This window comes from Sceloporus undulatus, chromosome 6 (genome assembly GCF_019175285.1).
Source record: "Sceloporus undulatus isolate JIND9_A2432 ecotype Alabama chromosome 6, SceUnd_v1.1, whole genome shotgun sequence".
In the NCBI taxonomy this organism is placed as follows: Eukaryota; Metazoa; Chordata; class Lepidosauria; order Squamata; family Phrynosomatidae; genus Sceloporus; species Sceloporus undulatus.
Genome location: NC_056527.1, coordinates 159,589,172 through 159,613,057, shown reverse-complemented (window position 1 = coordinate 159,613,057; position 23,886 = coordinate 159,589,172). Strand labels below are relative to the sequence as shown.

The window sequence follows — 23,886 nt, the reverse complement described above, 5'->3', positions numbered from 1 at the left end:
TCCATATATGGTAGGAATCTTTGCTGCATTCTTTTGTGTCTCCTTTTTTGTGGATGGGACTATATTTAGATCACTTCCATTGCTCACTACCTCCCCACCGACTGCTCTCTCTATACCATATTGTTGAATGTACTCCATACTAGTCCTATCATGATACAGCATGTATGTTTTCAGAGATTCTACCTTCCTTCGAGACCATACTTATTCAGTCATTCCTACTGTATAACTTATTGGAGTAGGGGATTGTTGTACTTATGCTGGTGACTACATATGTTTTCAGTGAAGTTTGCTTGTTTATACCAACACTTGTGCTACTTTCTTCTTGTAGCTTACTAGTCTCCCAGTTGTTTGAATTACAGACACCATGAAGAATGAGGACAGGTTGCATACTTGTAACTGTAGTTCTTCGAGTGGTCGTTTGTGAACTCACAGAACTGTGCCCATCCTACTTCATTGTTTCCACCTAGTTCATAAGGATAGCTGCTAGTCCTATGGAACTGGCAGGCTATGGTGGCAACCCCTTATATAGGGCTGGCAGAGATAGGTGGAACTACTGCCAAAATGCTTTAGAATACTATAGAACATTCCAAATGAGGCTCTGCAGATGTGCAGGATAACCTGGTTGTGTGAGTTCACAAATGACCATTTGAAGAACTACAGTTACAGCTGTGCAACCTGTCTTTGCTGAGCCTTGCAATCAGCAGGCAGCTACCTGACTTTTGGAGGCTATACAGACCTTCACTGGAGTGCTAATGTTTTTTGAATTTTTATTCAAAATACTCATGCCATCACTCCAGAGGTAGAATGGCAATTTTGTCATAATTATATCTCCTGGGGTGTTTCAGGTCCACGGGAGGCCCTTTGAGTTATCAGGAAGAGAACAATAAGTTACTTGCAGTTTTGAAAAAAGGCCCTCTCAGAATCTAAAATAGCAAGAGGCAGGGAGGTGGCGATGAGAGCATTTTGATTTTTAAAAAACCAAACATGAGAGGAATTGAGAGCTCTTGAGAGTCATAAAAACAGTTTTAGGGCCACATACACCTTGTAATCAGAATAAAGGCTAATTATAGAAAAGGTATAAAATGTTTTGCGTTGTTATAAAATTTAGGGGCTAAGCTGATGGCTGGGAAGGAGTAGCCCCTGGCCCTGATTGGGCCGGGACCATGGTGACAGCAGCCACCAAAGGTCCCGAGCTGTGCCGGCCAGGAGTCAGTTTAAACTGACCCCTTACAGAAGTGGCTGGTTCCTTTTTGTGGCAGTGGAGCACCTTCTGGCCACTTTGGAGGTGTGTGTCATCTAAATGCCACACAGCCAGAAACCACTTTTTTTAGCTAGTGTGTTCCGGGCCTTAGATTCATCTAGGCAATGTGTCCTTTAACTTTATCGTGGTGGTTGTAGACAAAGGTAACTATCAACACTCTACTTCTCTCCATTGAGTCCTCCATCATATGTAAGTTGTGGCCAGATAAAACCACTACCATTTAAGCTGCCCTGATATATTTAAAATACCTTTTAACTTTCTGTCTTAATGTTGAAATTTTATATATACTAATTTGGGAATAAGTCCTGTTGAACCTAATGTGACTTCTGAGTAGATATGTAGACATTCAGACATGTTATTTTCAGGAGTATCTAAGTGTGTATTAATTTAGTTGGATAAAATTTACTGTGTTTCCTACAGATGGTTTGGTGTAGTAGTTAGTAAAGTGTTATCTAATATTCCTATGTAGCCAAAGTGCTTGCTAAGTGCTCCTGACCAGTAATTTCCACCCAGCTTAACATATTTCAGGATTGTGTCAAAAACAGAGAGAGCTGTTTGAGTGCTGGAAACAGATAAAGAAATTGATCTTGATATCTCTGCTTCTATTTATTTTTTCAAATAACTAGTAGGGTAAAGCTTAAGTGTAACCTTTCTAATGTTCAAGATCTTTTTAAAATACAGCTAACTCTTCCCCAGGAAATTAAATTTGTTATGTCCATTGTAGAAACATGAAGATTTGAATTACAATTTCAAATATGTGGAAGACTCTTCCATACAAAATGAAGGAGAGAATGGGGACAAAGCAAGGCCTTTCATATATGATGTTGGACAGCAAGTAGAACTACAAAGAATGTTAAGAAATCAGCCATCTTTGCAGGAGACTGACGTGGATACGGGTATTTTATTTTTATTTTTCCCCTTAAAGTTTGATCTGAATGGATCTTTTAAATGTATAATAAAATTTCACTTTTTCATCATAATAATCGGCACTCCAGATAGATTGTGTAGTGACTGACTCAGTCATATGATCAATTTAGTAGGTTCAGGAGTATTCATCAGTTCAATTATGTATTATGGGGAAAGAAACATCACTATTCACGAGATGCTCAGTACTTGTAAATCTCTGCCACTTGCAGGAAAAAAATGGATTAGGAAACACAGATCAAAATACAACACTTGTGACTACCAGTTTATAGTGTCTCCCTTTTCTTTAAACTTTCCCCATAATCCAGTGGCATATGTGTAATTTGTTATGCTGCTTAATTGCAGATTCTGCCTGCAAGAAGAGAAACCTATTATCCCGAGAAGGCATTTGTTGGGACCATTGTCAACAGCTTGAAAGAAAAGAAAAAGAATGTCAGGATTTGAAAAAGAAACTTGATAAAGCTTGCAGACATCTCCAGCTTGCAGTGAAGGAACAAAACTCAAAATTGGAACAAGGTTTGTAGCCTTATTTCTAATAATTTCTCAAATTATGATTCATTGCTTACCCTGTGGACTGTATCACATCTGTTGGTGTAATACAGAAAGCTGGTTTTTATATTTTAAAGTACTGTGTTTCTGTTTTGCTTCTCAGCCCACAGGGGCTCCCAAGGCAATGAACAATAAATACCAGTGAAAACAATACAAAGGTAACACATTTTAAAACATGTTAAAATACAGTTGGCCCTTGGCCCTCTGTTTTAACAGGGATCCTGTTCCAGAATCCCCCCCCACAAAAGCGGAGACTTGCACATATTCAAGCCTCATGCGCTTGAATGGGCCGTGCCCCTATGTGCGTGCCCTCGGCACATGCACCACTGGAAATACCGCAGGCTGTCCCTCCTTGGATATTTGAGGTGCAAGTATATTGCAAATATATTGTGCATTTGGGTTGGCCAATAAAGGTATCACTGATTGATTTTTGTCTGGATTTGCTAAATGGCCAACACAGCTACCCTTGCATGTTTTCCATCCAGAACAGGCTATGGTCCCAATCCCAGGTTAGTTTCCCTACTGTAACCAACAGAGGTGACCTGGTTAATGAGGTGCAAGTGGTGGATCCTTAGGAGGGAATGATCACATTATCCTGGAGTTGGTTATATGGTGAAAATGGGAAGCCAAGTGTAGTCAGACCCACATTCTAGACTTTAGGAAAGCTGATTTCAGTAAACTTAAGGAAATACTGAATGTGATCCCATGAATATCCCAAGATATTCATGGATGAAGATGAAGATCCCAAGAATAGTAAAAGAGAGGGGAGCTCTGGACAGATAGGAGTTTATAAAAAAGGAGATACTGAAGGCATAATTTCACACAGTTTTAGTGAGGAAGAAAAATTGAAGGTGTCTCAGGAAATCAGGATGAATGACTAACATATGTGAGATTCAGTCAAGTCGTATATGTAATATGTGTTGTCATGCATTTGATTGTTACATTTCACTTTGTTATGTATGCCTTCAACAGATGTTATTGATATAAATGTGATTGTTACATGTTCACTTGTGTTTTACTGGATATTCTGCATTACAACATTAATACAGTTCCTACCCTGTTTCTTATTCAGATTTGTAATTCTTTTTTCTTTCCTCCATTATATGCCTGCAATATTAAAAACTTAGCTGAAAGATTTAAAAAGTTCATCTGATGGCCAAAAGCTATCAGACTCAGCACCAGGCAAGCTTTCCCTGCCACCTCAGTGAAAAGATTCTGTCTTCAGTTACCATTTGCTTTGCTTTACCTCGGAAGGCAAGGAAACTGAAGAGACAATTTTAGGCTATAGTAATTTGTCTTAAGGGAAAGCTGTCCTTCACATTCTGAGGTTCCAGCTATTCAATGCTTTTTAAAATTAAAAAGAATATTTCAAATATCAATAAATAATTCAGCAGTGCATACAGTTGTTTTAAGACTGATGAGCTTTGCTCTTTCTGTGTAGTTTCAGTCAGTAGTGCAGGAGCTGTTTTTTAACCAGATGAATTTTCCATAGTGTTCCACATGCAACAGTATAATTGTGTGTGTGTTCCTTTAGGTCACCTGTTGACTTAAGGCAACCCCATGAATTTCATAGGGTTTTCTCAAGCAAGAAATACTCAGAGGTGATTTACCAGTTCCTTCCTCTGAAGTATAGCCTGCAGCACCAACTATTTGTTGGTGATCTCCCATCCAGGTGCTAAACAAGACTGCTTAGCTTCCAAGATCAAATGGAATCTGGTGACTCATAAACAGTGAACAAACTAAATTGCTCACTGCATTTTCCCATCAATTTTAAAGATCTGATGACAGCAGTGGGAGCAATTAGGAAATGCTTTCTAGAGGTTCAGAACGGTGTGTGGTGAAGAGAGCAAGCAGTAATGGACCCATGGTAGTCAGGGACTTGGTTGGAACCCAAACATCAACTAATACAACTGCAGACTGAAGGAGACACCAGCGCTGATGGAAAGAGAGGGCAGCGAGTGCTTCCAGTTGTGTTGTGGTATATCTGGGATGCACAAACATGGGGTGAGAGAAGGAGGAAGATGCAGAAAGTGGGAGTTATAAAGAAAGGCATCAATTGGTATGGAGGAAGAAGAGGGGAGCCTGGCTAAAGAAGGAGAGCCTAATTGCACAACTGGACTGAAACCAAGCTTCAGTGCCTCTGAGCCTGGCATAGGGTGAGGGAGCTGTGAAAGACTACCAGGCAGTCATAGTTTTGGTAGAAGAGGGTGGAAGATATACCCCATACCTGGAGAAGGGAGAGGAGCTGGCAGTGAAGGGTGGAACGTGGAACACCCCTTGCCACATGGAGACTATGTCAGATTATAAAATAATTCTGTATAAACACCAAATTAACTACTTGATGTTTGTTTGATTCTTTAAGAAAAAACATTAAAGGCTTTAATAGAAGAAAACTCTGTGCTGAAGAACCAACTTGATGATCTGAAATCTGCCCATGCTCCCCCAAGGTACTGTGTACTGTTGTGCTTGATGCATCTCAAAAAGCATCAGGAGAGGTTTTAAAAAATAAAGGATGTACAGGGGTAATCAAAATGATTAGGGAACTGGAAAAAGTCTCCTGTGAGGAAAGCCTACAGCATTTTGGCATTTATAGCTACATAACAAGGAGTGACAGGGAACAAGATAAGAAATATATTGAAATTGGACATAATTTGGAAGAAGTAGGTAGGAAGCATTTTTCTCACTTTCATACCAGATTATGGGATCGTTCATTGAGTAAGAATAATAGATTCTAGAGAAATAAAAGGAGGTACTTCTTTGTGCAGTGCACAGCTAAACTGTGGAAATCATTACCATAGTGCACTGACTGCCATTAACTTGGACAGCTTTAAAACTAGATAGCCATGGAAAAGAGGTCCATCAACAGCTACTAGTCATCATGTCTCTACATTATTATTATTATTATTATTATTATTATTATTATTATTATTATTATTATTATATTTATACCCTGTCCTTCAGCCCTGAAGGCTCTCAGACTAGCTTACAATTATTAGTATTATTTTTAATTAGACGGTTCCCTGCCCTCAGGCTTACAATCTAAAAAGACATGACACAAAAGGAGAAGAGAATGGTGGTGGGGAATGGATCAGGTACAGCAGTCCTTCTCTCTCTCTCTGAGGCCTGGACCAAGGCAGATGGACTGGAGGGAGGGCTCTGCTTTTTAATCTAGGCCAGGCCCGATAGAGCTGGGCCTGCATCTCTCCCTCCATGGCGGGATGGCATCAGATGAACTGGATGGAGGGCTTTGAATGCTGTTTACTTTCCCACCAGAGTGGTATCTATTCATCTACTTTCATTTGCATGCTTTTGAACTGCTAGGTTGGCAGAAACTGGCACTAGTGATGGAAGCTCACCCCATCATGCGGCACCAGGGCATGATACTCAGGTTGAATATCTTTTTGTGTTTATAGATCATTGTCGGAAGGGTGTGTCTCAAAGCCTTGCAATTCCTGTGATGGAAAAGCCTTGGAAGATATGCGTTCCCAATACATTAAAGCCGTGGGCAAAATTAAGAGTGAGTGCAGAAAAAAAGTTTGTTATTCATTATCAATTCACATGTTTGCATGCCTATAGTAGAGGTGGGGGACCAGTAAAATTGATTAACCAAATCTTACACCCCTTCCCCTGTCTATTTTGTAACATATTTCATACTATTGTTATTTTCTGAGAATCATGGTGTTTCTTTCTGGTCTCTGTGCCTCACACAAATGGGTTTAGCACCTGCAAAACAACTGAGTAATTTAGCAGGAATATCCCTCCCCTTTCCGCCTGTTGTGCATGTCCAAGCCCACACTTTTTCCTTACTTCAAAACTTCATTTTCCTTTTCTTGTTCCCCTTCTTCCCTTGCTGTCCCTTCATTTCTATGCTCTCTACTTCCCTTTTCCAATGCTATTCTTCCTGTGACCGGAAAGTTTCTCTCTCCGACACATATTTGAAGCGTTTGTTTTGTCTAGGGGAAGGCGTATGGCCAAACACTGCAACATTTGTAGGGCATTTACTTCTCATGCTCTTAGGAATAGGGCACAACATCTAAAAACCCACTGCTAGAAGCAGTTCTTGAAGGTTGCTGACAACATGGCATCAAATAAACCCCTCTCAGCTTCTGTTTCTATTGCCAAGCCAAAAAAGCCATAAGCTACCCCAGTACTGACCACGACCTCACTTCCAACCATGGAATTAACACTGGTATCGAACATTGCTCTGTCTGAGTCTCCATCACTACCGTCTGTACCAACCAGATCTGACCAACAGATCTGGTAAGAACATGCCAAATCCAGTCGGAAGAGACCTTCGTCTCCAGAGGGACTCTCCATTAAACCTGAGTAGGTTTACAGTCCTATGTGTGAGTGCACAGATGACTACTCCAAGAAACACAGTTACAGCTAAGCAACCTGTTATTTTGTGTGTGGGGGTTTGTTTAATATAAACTTACATCACATTTTTAGGAGATATGCTTCGTTACATTCATGAAAGTAAAGAGAGAGCTGCCGAAATTATTAAAGCAGAAGTATTTAGAGAACGTCAAGAGACTGCCCGGAAGATGCGTAAATACTATCTTATTTGTCTTCAGCAACTTCTGAATGATGACAGGAAACATGAAGGGTAAGATACTTCTAAACAAATCAGCACCAAAAATGCTTGCCTTTGATTAGCTCATGTACCCTGAAATTTTTAAAAGCATAACTTGTTTTATAGTTTAAGCAAGTTAAGTGCTAAAGGTTATACAAACTTTACAATCTAGCATACTTGATTGCCTTCCTAGCAGGATAACAACTTGCAAAACTTTTTCTCCTTCATATATGCAGGTGTAGAATTAAACTAAGCAGGCTTCCTAATTTATAGTTGTATGTTTTTTACACAGTGTGTACCCATTAAGACACATTTGAAGATGAACTGCAAAGTTAAGAGGAGTCCAGTACACCTTAACTTGATAAATGTATTGTTAATATTGCATGCCATTCACAATACCGTAATTGGCAATACTTTGAAATTAGTTAATTAAGAGGACAAATACTTTTTTTATCCAGTCCCATCTTCCTTTTTTCTTGTTAAATTATTAATTTTCCCATAACAGATCTTGTTCCAATGATACAGTTGATAAGGAAAAACATCACTCAAGTGATCAGCTTGTAGAAACAGTGGAAAGCTGAAGCCATGTACATATACAGGCTTGCAGTCTTCTCTTTCATGGCACAAGAGCTTTTGATCTTGCATGAATTTGCAGCTCTTACGTTAACCTGACCACGTGAACAACCCACACATATCATCCATTCTTTCAACTGAAGTCTGCCCCAGCATAACTTCAAAAGTAGAGGAAGAGTTTGCCGAGAACTAAACATTTCATTGTTGAAGGCATGGCCCGCTGCCAAACATGATAGTTGTGAAGAGATCATGCAAGCTGAAGCCTCATAAACATTCTCAAAACTGGAACAGAATAAATTGCAGGCATCAGTCCGAATAGCCAGCTTTGGATGCTTGGGACTAAGGACAGTAGATTAGTCCATTACAGACATCTGTCCTGTGGTGAAGGAGGCCAGATTGCCGCTAGCAGGTGAGGAGAGCACTCCAGATTTAAATATGGTGCACAGGTTGAGTAAAGCAGGAAAGAGAGTGAAAAAGCTCTGAGATGATGGCAGACTTATTAGAAAAATTAAGAGAGAATGTAGTCAGAGACCTTCAGAAGGAATGATCCTCGGCATTAAAACCAACTGGTGCAAAGTTAACAAAATTTATAAAACAAATTAATGACATTGAAGATACTGCTAATGAAGTACTTCAAAGAAGTATCTCACATGATGACAGGTTTTAATATCTGGGAGAAATTTAAACTTCTTGAGCAACAAGGTCAAGTATCTTGAAAATGGGGGAGGCATCTGAACATATGAGAATCAGTGTGGCATAGTGATTTGAGTGTTGGACTACAACTCTGGAGATCAAGGTTCAATTCCCAGCTTGCGCATGAAACCCACTGGGTGACCTTAAGCAAGTGATATGCTCTCAGCTTCATCAGGGGAAGGCAATGGCAAAACTCCTCTGAACAAATCTTGCCAAGAAAACACATGATAGGGTCACCTTAGGGTTGCAATAAGGCAGAAACAATTTCAAGGCACACAACAACAACATTCTCAACATCTGCTTGAATGATCAATGCCCTGAACTTGAAGGAGTCTGACATAGAGCACATGCCCATACACATCAGTGCCCATTCTATCAACAAACTTGCTGTGGGACATTCTCCTTTAATTGACTAATTGCCCCAAGATAACGCTGATCCTAGCTAGAATCAACACAATCCCAAATCAAAAATAGGAAGACAACAGCATTCTGGTTCTCTCAGCAGAAATGTTAAGAGAGAGACATGTCTTTAAACACCTAATTACTTTACTTTAGAAGGATTGATTATGATACCGCCGGAACTTCTCTTTCACATTGGTTGTAGTGCAAGGCAATACCAACATGATTGCAACTACAAGAACATAGCTCCTAGATATTCTTGTGGCATTAGAGATATCTGTTCTGAAGGAGATAAAAGAGGAAATAAGAAGGGAAGATTTCCCCTTTTTTCAAAGCAGTGTACATCCCCAAGCACCTGACCGGAAAGAAACAATACCTTACTGCTTACTTCCAAGAATATCTTACCTAATGGCTCTTTCCTAAATAAGAAGACTGTGACTTGACGCATGCAGCTAATCTTGATTAACTCAACGTCTACTGCAACAGATTGCTGAAAATACCACCGTATTTTAAATGGTGCCTTATATATGTTATGCTTTACCTTGAACATCAGATAGAAAGGAAATCTACAGACTAGCTACTCTCCAAATATACAGAGATCCTCAGTAGCATGAGAAAACTTATGCTCATCCAAGCTTTTGCTCCAATTTAAAAAGCTTGTTTGTAAAAAGAGGCTATATGCTAATGACTCTAACATGAAGCAGCATCACCTGATTTCAACTATCCAGAGGACATCACTTTGATCTGATCTGAGAACTTGCCAGCAGGCAGAACCCTCTTCCTCTTGGGATCAGCTGTTATTTCTTTTTATGTTGTTTTGATTATATTTGTACTTTATGTTCCATGTGGATGTGATTATGCAAAGTTTAAAAGTTTTATTCAGTTCCCTGCTATTCACAGAAAACAGGGATGTACCTCTTACTGTTCTTCCTGGCAGTGGCACCACTGGTTGGCTCCCATTAAGACAAGTCCAAGAGTTATGGGTAACATACTCAAGCAAAAATTTAGGAATGCAAAAAATCCAACCAAAGTAGCAATTGTTTTATGAATGATATGATGGCTAGCCCGCCAGTTTTATGGGGTGGAGCCTAGTGACTTTCAAATGCTTTTATTAGATGTGTGTATGTCCTTGTTTCTTCAGTTCTGTCCAAAGATGGCTTGCTGGTAACTTCTAGTCCTTGATGACTCCAGCAATAAATAGCTTTCTGATCATCTACAGAAGCCTGATTGACTTTGTCTGGGGGGAGAGTTCACCTAATTCTGACACTTGGTTATCTGTCAGTTGTGTGACTATTTTTCTCTCTTGAGCAATTCCTTGTATAATTGCTGGAAGGGGCCCCAAAATGTTGCTAGATAGGAAGAAGGTGTTTGAAACATCAGTAGAATTTGGTAGAACAAGGAAATGTGTATCTTGTTTGTTTCCCAAGAAGAATCATTCATTCTTTCTTTTCAGCTCATAGATAACAGTACTGTAAATGGAAAGAGTAGCACTACCTTGATCTTGGGAGGACAGATTCAATATGTTTTCAGATCTCTAAAAACTCCTGTTATACAGTTGTTCCATAAATCCCCCAAATTCTGGATATTACAAAGCCAGTATGGAATTTTCCAACAAGCACCTAGATAACTTTTTTTGAGACCTCCGAATTTTTAAAAAAGCTTAGTTCTAAGGCATTTCTCATTTAGCAGATATTTTCTGTTTGAAACTGTGACACTATCAATCAGGTTAACTGTGGAAGATTTGGACTTTTAAAAATTCTTCTTTGGTATATTTCAGGGCTGAAAAAAAAATAATCTGTGCTGCTGGCAAAATTGCAACAATGGCAAAAATACTGGAAACCCCTGTTCGTAATTCACCCCAGAATAAAACCACCCATTTAGGTAAGTAATGGAAAGCCTGGTTCTCCTGGATTTTTTCCAAATATGCCAGTGGTTTTAGTAATGAGAAAATGTATTATTTGAGTGTTCACTATCCCAATAATTTATACAAAGAGAGATCTTGTAGCACCTTTGAGACTAAAATAATTTATAATTTATCTTTTTTAACAAGGCTTTTGTATATATGAAGAAATTCGAGGTCATTGAAGGGATACTGGCAAATATATACCAGTCTTCTTTTTCCTTGAAAGTTATTTGCTTAACCTAATCTGCATTTCTTCTCTCCATTCCATTTTACAGTTCTGTCACAAAACTCCAAGCTGCTCTTTGAGGATGAGGAACCTAAAAGAAATTACATTCAGCAGTCCAGGCCAACACCAATGGAACATCAGACTCATGGTGAAAGTATGGGCAATAAGACGAGCAACCCACTTACCCAGAGACGTATACCTTGTAGCTTACAACATCAGTTTGAAAATGAAAGCCAGTCAATCCCAGTTTCCCAAACCTGGGTTGATGGGAAAGCCTTTAAGCAACTGGAGGATCCTTCAGTTATTGCTGAAGGCGAAAGCAGAAGCCATGACCTGCCTCATGTTGCCACATTCCAGAATCCTCCTCCATGTATTTCTAAAGCAAAATTCCAAGGTATCAAACTGACTAGCAGTACAGATGGTGCTTCTGACTCAGGGGCAACTTATGAAAGGCTTAACAATTTAAATGAGAGATCAGTCATAAAAGAACTTAGTTGTCCCCAGTCTGCTAATCATTGGAAAGCAACATCTGAAAAGACTCATATCTTTGAAGTTCAGGAAACTCCAGTGAAGGATGATGGTTGCTCTTCTGACTGGAGCCTGGTGAGCGAGACTCTCCAAATGGACAGCAAGGATGCTTCTCTGTATCCTATTCAGAAATCACATTCCAAGACACCACTTGAATCCTGTCGACAGTTTTCCATGGCAAATCTCTTCTCCCATGCCAAGGAAGATACATCCTTGTTTTGCGAACAATCTGTTGGTCACAAAGACAAGTCCCTAGTTGCAAAGGGACCCAACACAAATTACAAAGAGGGCCATCAGACTGTGAACCCTGATGAAATGCCATATTCAAACTTGGAAGATTTAAGTTCTGATCCCCAGGCGAGTGGCACTGTATTATGTTCAACAGAAGGAAAAAACTACAACCCACTGCATTCAAGGAAACAGATGCGAGACGTTACAGCTTTTCAACAAGATAGTGGCTTTGCCAGCTCACAAATCAACTTTGATTAAACATCAGGGAAACTCTGCACTTTCTGGAGAGAGAATTAAATATATTTAAATGAAAGCTTTGGAGGAAGCCAGTTGTGACTGTCTTGTGAGTGTTTTTGTTTGCTTCTTGGTCTCTTTCTTAGACTCTTATCTAAGCAAAACCATTGTAAATATTTATGCAGGTTTTTTTCCTGCACCCTAGCTATCTGGTTTTCACTGTGTATAGATTGTCTTTATACATTTGTGTTGGTTGTGTGTTGTGTCTGAAATTACCTATTTTTATATCTCAAGATTAGCGTGCAGTCCATTGCAAACCTTTTATATTTATTCATAAATAAAGCTGATACTTTGTAGTGTCTATGTACAGTTGTCACAGAACTTTCTTCAAAGGTGGGGATAACATATTTGTTTTGTTATTTAACTCATTTATTATAACATTGTTCTCCATAGAGCTCCAGATAATGGACACAATGGGCAGAGGCAGTAGATGGAGATTGGAATCCTGTTGGTGTCTTATGCATGCACAAATTCCCCTATGGAACATTTTGACGTTAAGCTGGTATAAATGAGCCAGACACCGTCTAATGGGTTAAGAAATATGAGCATAACTTTAATGCAATTATAGGTATCATAGATAATCATAAATTGATCACACACAGTGATGACATCCAGTGATAACATCATTCACAGGTGACAAAGTGTACAACCATTCAGGCTGAGGGGGCTTGGGCCTGTTGATTCAATACTCAGCAAATGCTCAAATGTAGCTGCCAGTTGTGCCTGCCTAGAAGACATCTGTGCAGATTGTTTTTCCCCCAGCCAATTTGTCTGACTAGCTTTAACAGTAAAGTGTGGTCACCAGCATCTGCCTGGACTGCAAATCCTCCTCCTTGTCATCCTGCTCACCCGCAAGGGCTTATGTCCATCCAAATGAGTTTCCTTATGATGTCCCTCTTGGCATGGTGGTGGGCAGCACTGATCGTAGCCCTGTTCTGCATACTTTCCAGATGTTTCTTGGTAACATCTTTAGTCTATAAGATGATGGCATCTGGAAGTAGGTGTCAAATGTAGTGTAGGTCAGCCAGGACCATTGCAACAAGTTGAAGACCAGGCATCTTCATGAGATTATTCTCCCCCAGTGTTCTCTATAAAACTCAAGGTAGCAGAAATAGTGGGCAGGGGTAGTCAACAGAGATTGTAATCCTTTTGATGTTTTATGCATGCATGAATTACCCTATGGAAGTGGTTGAATATTTTTGTTTGATGTGGAAGCAGCTTTGTGCATGTGTTTCCATTACGCATACATATATGTGCACTGCACATTGCTGTGCATGTTCATTTGTTGTGCATTTCCGTGGATATTTAGTATCTTGTTTCAATTGCACAACCTTGCCATTCAGCACAATGGTTGTATAGCACAGTTATTTCAAAATTCTGCATCCAGAGATTGATGCTTTGCAGCTTCAGTGAAAGATCTCAATCATAAAAGTTAGAATAATAGAACCATAGAGTTGGAAAGAGAACTTAAGTCCAACCCACTTAAATGAAGAGGTATGCAGGCCCGATACAGACAGGCCAAAAGGTGCAGTTTCCAGCCGCTTCAGGGACATGGTGTGCAGATGATGCATGCAACCAGAAGCCCCTCTGAGGCCAGTGACAAAAGGAGTGGTGAAAATATGCTCCTTGTCAGCAACCCATTTGGGCCTGCAGCAGCCTGCCTTAACACCAGGCTGTTGCCATGCTTCCTGGCTGATCATGGGGTGATTGCAGCTGGATCACCCAGAGGCCGAGCTGTTGTATAAATGCAGTATAGCTAAATGCTACTTTGTATATTGTTGGATTTCACATATGCTTGCTATAAGAGTAATCAGATATATAGTCAAATTGTAACTATTTAATTAAAATTTCATTTTTCTTATAAAGCAACTGCAGGTCCATTAACTTTGAGCATAGATCAAATTCACTTGTGCAGTTTGTTCAACTCAACTGGAGTCAGATTTGTAAAATCTTCATGGTTTATAATGAGGCTCTACTTCCCCCTAGTGGGTTTTTATAAGTATATGTTTTGTATAAAATTATTCATGGACATAAGGTAAGACAGAAGAGAGAAGTGATTGCACATAAATGTTTGCAATATTTAAATATTCTAGTAAAAGAAAAAGATGCTCAAAAGATGAGAGTGACTGCAAAGGAGTATGGTCTTCTATCATCCTGTACTTCTTCAGGACACAGGTGCTCCTGGCACCATCCTTTCTTGGGACAGAGACATGCCTTCAGCCCTACCTTTCCAAGGAGATGTTTCCCTTCAGAGTCCTCTTCATCTTCTGGGATGAGGTCACCCACAACTTCATGGTTCTGTGGCTTTCGGAAGGAAGGGGAAAAAAAACCCAGAATGCCCCTAAGAAGAGATTTTGACTCATGTATTCACTCTTTTCCCACTGCCTCAGTAGTTTTTGGCTACAGGCTGGCCTGATTCCAATTTGCATGGCTTCCATTACCTCAGAAACCTGGGTCCTCAATATTATCATAAGGGGTATGCAAACTCCATTTGAAGAGTATCCACCAACAGGGTTTTTCCATGTATCTCCCCCGTCAAATGTGCTAATCAATGTGGTATGTACTTTATTTGACAAGGGAGCTGTGATAAATGGGAGTCCCTCCATTTATCAGGGCCTTCTCCCCAGATAAAAAAGGATTAACAGTGGGAGGTTATACAGAGAATTACATCACTGTACTATACAATCCTAAAATCAGAATCATCCTCAGGCTCACTAGGAATTGTGATCGACCCAAAGGCAGTTAACAAACAAACAAAATTTTATTCTGGAATTCTCTGGCGCTCTCCATCATAGGTTTGCTATGTGGTCCGTAGTGCCTCTTCCTTTCCTGAATCCAGCTTGCATCTCGATTTCTCACTCTATATATGGTAGGAGCCTTTGCTGCAGAAGTTTAAGTATAACCTTGTTTGCTCATGGAAAATTAGTGCAATGATCCTGTAGTTAACACTGTCTTTTGTGTCTCCTTTTTTTGTGTGTATTGAAATGTATATTGATCATTTTCAATCTGTGGGGCCACTACTTTGTTTTACGTATTTGTTGGCATATTTTAGTTAGAATTGGACTTGATTCTGTCTCTGTGGATTGTGGCAGTTCTGTTTGTATGTCATCTATTCCTAGTTATTTATTCTTCCCGATTACTTTGAGTTCAGCTTTCACTTTGCTTTCCAGAATCTGGATTCACCTTTGTAGGTTTCTTCTGTGTATTGTTTCCATCTTTTTTTAAACAGATAAACAGGTCCTAGAAAAGATCAAGCCTGAAATCTCCTTGGAAGCCAAAATGATTAAACTGAGGCTATCGTACTTTGGCCATGTCATAAGAAGGCATGATTCATTAAGTCAATAATGGGGTAAGGTACACTCTACAAGAATTCAGAATGTATAATTTGGCATGTGGCCTTATTTGGCTACAAGACTGGCTGAAACTGAAAAATGGAAACTTGTTAAATGTGGAAGGACATAACTTACATTTTGACTGGCTTGCTTACTAACAAAGATTTCAAAAAACATTACATTAGAAGACCTTTAATCAGAGTATGGCTACTAATAAAAGCTAAATTGTATACAAAAATTCCTTTATGGATTTCATGTCAAGCAGCTTTTTTCAGCAGATGAGAACAGAAAGAAGATTGGATAGCATACAAAGACCTCATAATGAAAGATGAGAGAGGCAACTTTAGTTTGATACAGAGGGAACAATTGGAGGAGAACAATAAACCAACCCATTGGTTCACCTAATTACAAATTTAAAAAACAAATCATAGCTGATTTGGCAACAAAAGTATATGAATTAAAATCAATTAGATAAAATATTATGTTTTCAGGAGAGAAGCAAAATAGCAAAGATCTACAAACTTATTATTGGAGAGAGAGTCGGAAATTGTAATAACCAGAGAGACAATGATAAAGATTAGATGCAAGATCTTGGCCATCCAATTCCTTTAGAAAACTGGGAAAATGCATGGGGAAAAAAGAATGAATTCATAGCATCCAAACATCTAAAATAAAACTTTATTAAAATTGTGAATAGGTGATACTATATGCCTCAGAAATTAAATAAAAATTACGATTTGGGGAATGATAGGTGTTTGAAATGTCATAAGGTGATGGGATCTCTACTTCGTATGTGGTGGACCTGTCCTCCGATAAAGAAATTCTGCACTAGCATACATATGAGTTTACAAAAAATATTCAGTATACATCTCTCCTTCTCCCCAGAGTTATCCCTTCTTAAAATGAACCTCAGAGCTTTAAAAGGAGGATGGAAAAAAAATACTGGAGGGTAATGTTATTTTTAATAACAGCAGGTAGGTAAACTTTGGCAAAAAAAATAAAAATGGAAAGTTGAAGAATCACCTCTAATAAAATAATGGCTGCTAAGAGCTTATGATATGAAAGGAATTGATAAATTGATGTTCTTACCGAACAAAAAATTAACACATAAAATAGGAAAGACTAACTGTAATTTCCAGATATTGGGAGGCTAATTGAGATACCAATAAGAAAATTTAGAGGAAGCATAGAAGACCAGATAGAGATTATAAATTATGACATTGTAAGCAGCTCAGATAACAGTGAACAATATAACACATTCATCTTGGTAACAAAGGAAGGGATGAAAAGGGTTATGTGATAAGCCTCAGCTGTTATGAAGAAAGAATGAAAATCTCTTTACATATTCTGCTTTATTGCAATATAAGCTATACTTGAAAGCAAGAGAAAGTAATGTAATAGAGGTAAATTTAATAATGATGATAAGCAGCTTATTTATTATGACGAACTATATGGAAGTAGTTTGCCTTTCTGGGAAACTTGTTGACTGCTGAACGTATGGTTCTTTCCTCAATATTTGTTTTAATTATAAACATTAAAATATATTTCCAGCCCCTAATATGCCTGTAAGAGAGGGGGGATTACATGTATTGCATCCTTGTTGATCAAAGATTGGAAATTGCTCCCTTTCAGTTGGTTCAAAGCTCCTTTTGCCATGATCATAGATAAAATTTCTAAGATGGGTACACCAATCTCATTGCCGAACCTAATGGCTACTTCAGGGCACACCATCATCTTTCATGTGTATCTTTGCAGTACCTAGAGCTGGAGTCTGTTGCACAAAAAGTGAGAACCTGTATTTAAGCAATAGTATTTATTTGTCCTAAGCATTGCCTAGAATTGGAGCAGTGGCACTGAGTAAAAAATGGGATGCGGCTGACGTGAAGCAGAGCTGTTCCCAGAACTTGGTGGGTTCATTGTAATCCCTGTTCTCTGATACCATGGATGTTACTTCAACTACATCAGTGGGCTACTCCCACTGAGCTGAAACATCTCATTAACAGGGGACAGATTGAGGTAGAGAAGAGAGACAACAACGCCTATTCCCACAACTGACATGTTGTTTTAAAGAATGTGAGCTTTGACTCTGCAGCTGCTACTCCTTTGGTCAATGAGGGGTTTTGCAGGCATGAGACTGAAGGAACTCCTAGTCCGGAGCTCCAACTTGGCTGACCTACATTTTATTTGTACAACAACAACACCCACTGAAAAAAAATGCACCTCAGATTGCTCAATACACAATCTAACCAAGCAACAGACCATTTGTCCCAAAATATGGCACAAACTGAAGGAACTGTCCAACTCTGACAGAGAGAGATGGGCGCTCATAATTTGTATGTGCCAGTGTATGCACACTTTAAATTGTTTGCTGAAATTCAAGCTTTACTTAATAATCTTGTGGTGTTGGGTTTTAATTTAAGTGGGGCAATCCTGTTGGTTCAAAATTATAAAATCTTGGCCTTAGAGATGAAAAATGGGAAATGCAGATTACACCATATATTGGAATTGGAAAGGGGGATTGATCACTCATAATGCCACACTGAGCAAAAACCAACAGACCCTAGAGGCATCTAAAAGAATAACAAATGTATTATGGTAGCCTTCCCAAACCAGATGCCATCCAGATATTTTGGACTACAAGTCTCAACACTAGCAATTTGTAGTCCACTATGTCTGGAAAGAGTTAAATTCAGAAAGATTTTTGATGGCTTAAGTTTTCACAGTGTTGTTAGCCCATAACTGCCCCAACACTTGCAATATTTTGCTGCAACAGACTATATTTTATGTATGAATAAGACGCTAAAATGTTTTACAGACAAAAGAAGTGTACACTCTTGTAGCCTTCCAGACTAAATTTGCTTTAAAAAATGATCAGTGCAGATAGTTTTGCATTTAGTTTGATGCAAACTAACTCCAAAATCCCCATCTATTAATTGGTTTTTCTCCCCTGTTTTTCATTTTAAAGTTGTTGTGGAAGGGTTTTTTTTTGAATTTATTAAAGCTAGGGGAAAGGACTGGCATCTGTTAGGTATTCATGTCATTGGAAACTATCACACGATGGCCAATTCAGCAATAATCACAACAATGAAAATAAAAAGCAACACTAGCGCTATAGTGCCCAATGGCTTCACACAGTCACGCAAACACACAATTAAAAATAATATCACAATGGTATTTTATACACATCCATAAATTGTCAGTACACAGTCTCACAATTGATTGGTGCAACTGCACATGTACGCAAATCCTGATCCCAGCCGCACAGAATAAACACAGCAAATAAAATGTATTATTTCAGCACATTGTTTTAATCCAATGTTAACCAAATTGTGCCCTATAGTTTGAGACATCCACTGCAAAACTGATCCTGGCAATGAGAATGGATTGAGAGCACCACAATGCATTCTGGGTATCCCTAGTTGCTTGTGCAATACCAGTAATGAAGCGCCATTGACTTTCACACGATTGCAATCGCACTTCATTCCCACTATCGTCAATGAATTCACAGGAGTTCCCAGTGAATGGTTTGTGGCCAGAGCATTGCAGATTATTCACTGGAGAACTCGCAAATGTGTGTGACATCATTTGAAAATCTTCCTTGCAATCACGCAGCTTAGCCAGGATGATGACTTTTTTTCTCCCCCTTCCCCCCCCCCCCCCCGCCCCCGTGTAATAAGCTCCATTGTAAACTGACTTATGATGATGTAAAGGTGAGTTGCAGTGTTGTACAACATTTGTATTTTCAGGAAGGGAGTAGCGCTGTAGTTATGTTTCCAAGAACATTGTGCAAATGGAGCCAATAGCATGACCATTGGGCAATGGACCGAATGCACAACTGGACATGTTGTGCGTTGGGATATGTTGTGTATTGGGACACATTGTACATTGCATCAGAGCACATTGTGAATACAAACATGTGTTTCTTCTTTGTGGTCTCTGTGAATCACACGTATGGGTTTTACTCTGCCTATGCAGAGCATATTCCTAACCTACTAGAATAGCTAGGCCTGAATCTTTGGTGGTAGCTTGCCCACTCTATATATATTCCCCAATCCTCATTGTTAGACTCAGTCCCTTTTCGTTCCCAGCATGAGCAGCATCTAGGAATCGTACTAGCTTCGGTTTCAACCGTGTCCTACTTATCAACCTTTATCTCCGTCGACAGTCTTCTCATTGCAATGTCTTCCTCGTCTTCCTTCAAACAATGTGAGAAGTGCAGAAAGAACCTCCCTGGCTCTCTTCTCCAGGCTAAACATACCCAGTTCCCTAAGTCATTCCTCATAGGGCATGGTTTCCAGACCCTTCACCATTTTGCTCTCCCTCCTCTGGACACGTTCCAGCTTGTCAACATCCTTTTTGAATTGTCGTGGACACAATATTCCAGGTGAGGCCTGACCAAAGCAGAATACAGTGGCATTATTACTTCCATTGATTCTAGACAGTATACTTCTATTGATACAGCCTTGGAGGACCTTGTCAAAGGCCTTACTGAAATCAAGATATGCTATATCCACAGCATTTCATTCATTTTGCCAGACCCTTCCTCTGAAATCTACTCCAGAGCACCTGGTCTTTATTGGTGGTTTCCCATCCAAATACTAATCTACGCTAACTCTGTCTACTTTCCAAGATCAGAGGGGATCTGATGCTTTTAGTGCATTTAGACCATTTTATTTATTGCCTCTAAATTTTATTGTTATGATTTTTTCATTTACCAAATTAGATATAACAGCTCATTTTAAATGTTTGCATGTTGCCCCAGAATCCATATTTTAAAAGACGAATAGTGGTCCAGAAATGTCTAAAGTAAATAAAATATAATGATATTAAAATTCCTAAGCTTGTTCAGAGTGGTTCAAATAGATTATGCAAGTAATCCTCTATAAACAGGCCTTAAAGTAGGTGAATATTATTATGGTTCATAGAACAGGCTGAGAGAACAGTAGCTCGCCTGTTCTGAGTCTGTGGCCCAAGTGAGCTCGGAGTTGATATTTGATCTTATTTCACTTTAGCCATGAAGAAAACATTTACAAAAATATGTTAATTTTAAAAATATTCTCTACACTTAGGGGATGGGCATCTTCCTGTCTGGTACCAGTTTGAAGCTGACCTCTGTTCTTGTCTCTCCTTCCCCTCTGTAACGCTCACCCCACAAATGTCTCAGCAAGTTGAAAAACATTGCTCAGTTTCTCTTTGGGAAATTGATTTTTAGACAAACAAACACATTAAAAATAAAAAATGAATCAACTACTTAACAGTTTTAAAAAAAAGATGAATAGTGGTCCAGAAATGTCTAAAGACAGAACAGCCGTTGAAGGTCTAATCTCAGCTCATTAATTTTTTTTTTCCAGCACAAATTCTATGGCAGTCAAGCTCATTTGTGTTTTCAATATGTTCTTTGGTTGTTGTTTTTTTGCCATTTTAAGATATTCTTTGGCCTTTGATTATGATGTATATAGTCAAAATATCTTGGACACTTACATGGGCTTCTGTACATGGAACTGGGAGAAGGGTGACATCTTCTCTGGAAGCAACTCAGAACTTAGGCCAGTGTTGTCTGCAAAGATAGACCAAGCAAAGATCTGAACCTGAGTCTTCCAAGTCCTATTAAGCTCTACCCCACTGGTAATGAGGACCAAAGTAATCTCACAGTGGCAATTCATGTGTTTTTTGCTCTTGGATAGTTTTTTCAGAAGGTGTTTATCTCTATTCTCTTCAATAGGGTGAAAACAAATACATTTCAAAAGTGTGTTATGGAAGAATGGAGTTGGGCTGCTCTTTCCAGCCTATCTGCTTGACCCCTATGTTTCAATAAAAGTGCTTTGTCCTCTTTGTCCTGTGAAGTATCTTACATTGTCTGAAAACTTTCCCATAAGCCAGGTATCCCAAACTCCTTCCCACAAATTGTTCATTGAAAGCTCACCAGTTTTACAATGTCTATCAGCCTCAGAATGTACAGCTGTGACAAGCATTACGTTTCAATGGTTTATTTTTGGTAACAAAATATTATTGTTGTAACTTTGGAGACAGTGTCCAGAACTTCATGTAAAAATTGATTTTCCTTGGAACATTCAAGCCACATGTGAATGTAAGTACCTTTACTGTCCTAACCTCTAGTACATTTTGAAGTTGAGGTTTTGGTTATTCTTGCAAGTTGTAAAAGAGCAAAAATCACTTGTGGATAAGCTTAAGTACACATTGCTTTACAAGGGCTCTTCCCCTCTCTTTTAATAGTAAAGATGATGGACTAGGACTGGGAAGACCCAGTTTCAAATTGCCACTTGGCTGTGAAACTCCATTGTAAGACATTGCCCAGTCATACTTTATTCAGCCTAGTTTTTCTCAAACATTAAAAAATGGGGAGGCTATGCCATGCAAACTTTCTTTTGGAAAGGCAAGATATCAGCATAGCTCATTACTGTAATCATCATCACCACCTTGTCTTAATCTTAAGCCCAGTCATCAGTGATGTAGACTTGAGTTGTTTGACTCGGACTTGACTCAGACATAAGTCATTTCCATGACTTGACTTGGACTCGGCTCTGCCAAAAACGAAGCACTGATTTGACTTGTCTTGAGACTTGTAAATTTTTAGCTGCTAACTTGCTGGTCCTGGAACAGGAAGAGTCTTCTAAAACATTTCTAAGCAGCAAGCAAAACTCATCCCCAGAGAACAGCAAGTGTTTCTCTGAAAGGAACACAGCAAACAAGTTTAGCAACATCGTCTAAAGCTTTTCCTAAGCAGCAGGCAAGATTCTCCTCCAGAGTGTGGGAGTCCTTCTCAGCCCTTGCCCCCAAAGCCCAGACTCTAACTTTGGCCTGTTACATACTGCCAAAATAAAGTTGCTTCGGGTTTCTTTGGAGGTATGCTATTTAAATGACGCATGGGTCCTAAGAGTCCGGAGGTCGCACCAAAGCCACACTCCATTCCTAAGCACTGGAGTGCAGCTTTGGTGGTTTCTGGATTCTTAGAATGCATGCATCATTTAAACAGCATACCTCCAAAGAGACCTGAAGCAGCTTTATTTTGGCAGTCTATAAGAGGCCATAGTTTACCCATTTCCTCACATATCCCTCTTGCTTCTTCCTCAACCCAAATAAGATACAGTAACCATCAGCCAGGATTTTCAGTCCATTGCCCAATGCACCGAGAGCACAGGAGGCATTTCTCTGATTGGAACAGCAACCTGCAAACGTGTCAAAGCATAGAACTGCCTATGATACACAATTTAATTGTCTTTACCTATATTTGTGCGCATCTTGATGTTATAGTTACATAAAACTATAGGGATGTCATATTGAGGCTGGAACAAGCTTATTTTCTGCAGCTCCAGAGAATAGGACCCAGAGCAATGGATTCAAACTACAGGAAAAGAGACTCCACTTCAACATTAGGAAGAACCTCCTGACAGTAAGAGCTGTTTGACAGTGAGACCCTTCTGTTTCTAAACTTGTCTTGCGAGAGCTGATTATTTCTTTGGAAATGCTCATGAGGTAAATAAGGAGGCTTAACCCTGAAAACCTGACTTCCTTGAATGTTCCCCTCGACTATAATCCATGTCAGTCTCAACTTAAGTTCCCTTTTCATGACTCTTCTAAGTAGGCCTTTGAGAAAAAAGATTTTGTGCGGCTGACTTTTTTTGTTTTGGTTAATCGTATGGTGTGTTTTTCTGGTTTTTGTGGTGAAAGGAATTCAGATACCGAAGGGAAGGGTTCAACAATAGATGTTTTAATATTCCCTTTCAGTATGTAAACCAATGACCTTTGTTTTGTTTTTAAAAAACCTGTGCACAAAAGACATTGATGAGGTGTTGCATAGTTCACCACATTAATTGATGGGCGGTCTGCATAGTCTGTCGCATTACCTCATATATTGTAATCCACATTGCTGCTGCAGAGATGCAAGGAACCAACGAAATACATCATCATAGTTCTCCCAGTAGACCTAAGAAAGTAATGACATTCTAATTGACTTCTTATGTGGGCTGGATAACTCTTCCAGCAGCTGAAGAAAGCTTCTGGCTCAATTATGAGAAAGTAATTTTCAATTAATCTAAGCCCACTTCTAAAGCAAACCATTCTTCTCTTACTTCTTAGACTGCAATGCTCTGCATACATTAAGTTTGAATACTGAATTCAGTGGGATTCCCCCCCCCCCCAAGCTGACATATGTAAAATCATACTGTGAATTCGTCTTGATTGTGCGTCTTCTTCTCTTTCTTTCTTCCTTTCATCTTTCCCTGGAGACATTTTTCCAGAAATCCTGCTCAGCATCTTGCCCTGTATTAAAAGTGTCCACCTTTCTAGCATGTCATGCTCTTGTGCAGTTTCTATCAATGTAATTTGGGCTAGTGCCAGAGGCTCATGTTCTGGGAAAGACAAATGGTTTCTGCTGGTGCA

The 23,886-nt window shown here is 39.2% G+C and overlaps 1 protein-coding gene across 3 annotated transcripts in view; it reads left to right on the top strand.

Moving 5' to 3' along the window:
* CEP152 (centrosomal protein 152) overlaps positions 1 to 12,432 on the top strand; it is a 50,539-nt gene extending 38,107 nt beyond the window's left edge. For all 3 annotated transcript variants that reach the window (XM_042477156.1, XM_042477155.1, XM_042477157.1), the window contains 7 exons: positions 1,986 to 2,157; positions 2,531 to 2,701; positions 5,097 to 5,181; positions 6,148 to 6,251; positions 7,184 to 7,340; positions 10,750 to 10,853; positions 11,151 to 12,432. In XM_042477156.1, the coding sequence (XP_042333090.1) occupies positions 1,986 to 2,157; positions 2,531 to 2,701; positions 5,097 to 5,181; positions 6,148 to 6,251; positions 7,184 to 7,340; positions 10,750 to 10,853; positions 11,151 to 12,118 (1,761 nt within the window). In that variant the 3' untranslated portion in view covers positions 12,119 to 12,432. The remainder of the gene's footprint in view (positions 1 to 1,985; positions 2,158 to 2,530; positions 2,702 to 5,096; positions 5,182 to 6,147; positions 6,252 to 7,183; positions 7,341 to 10,749; positions 10,854 to 11,150) is intronic.
* The last annotated feature ends 11,454 nt before the right edge of the window (positions 12,433 to 23,886 follow it).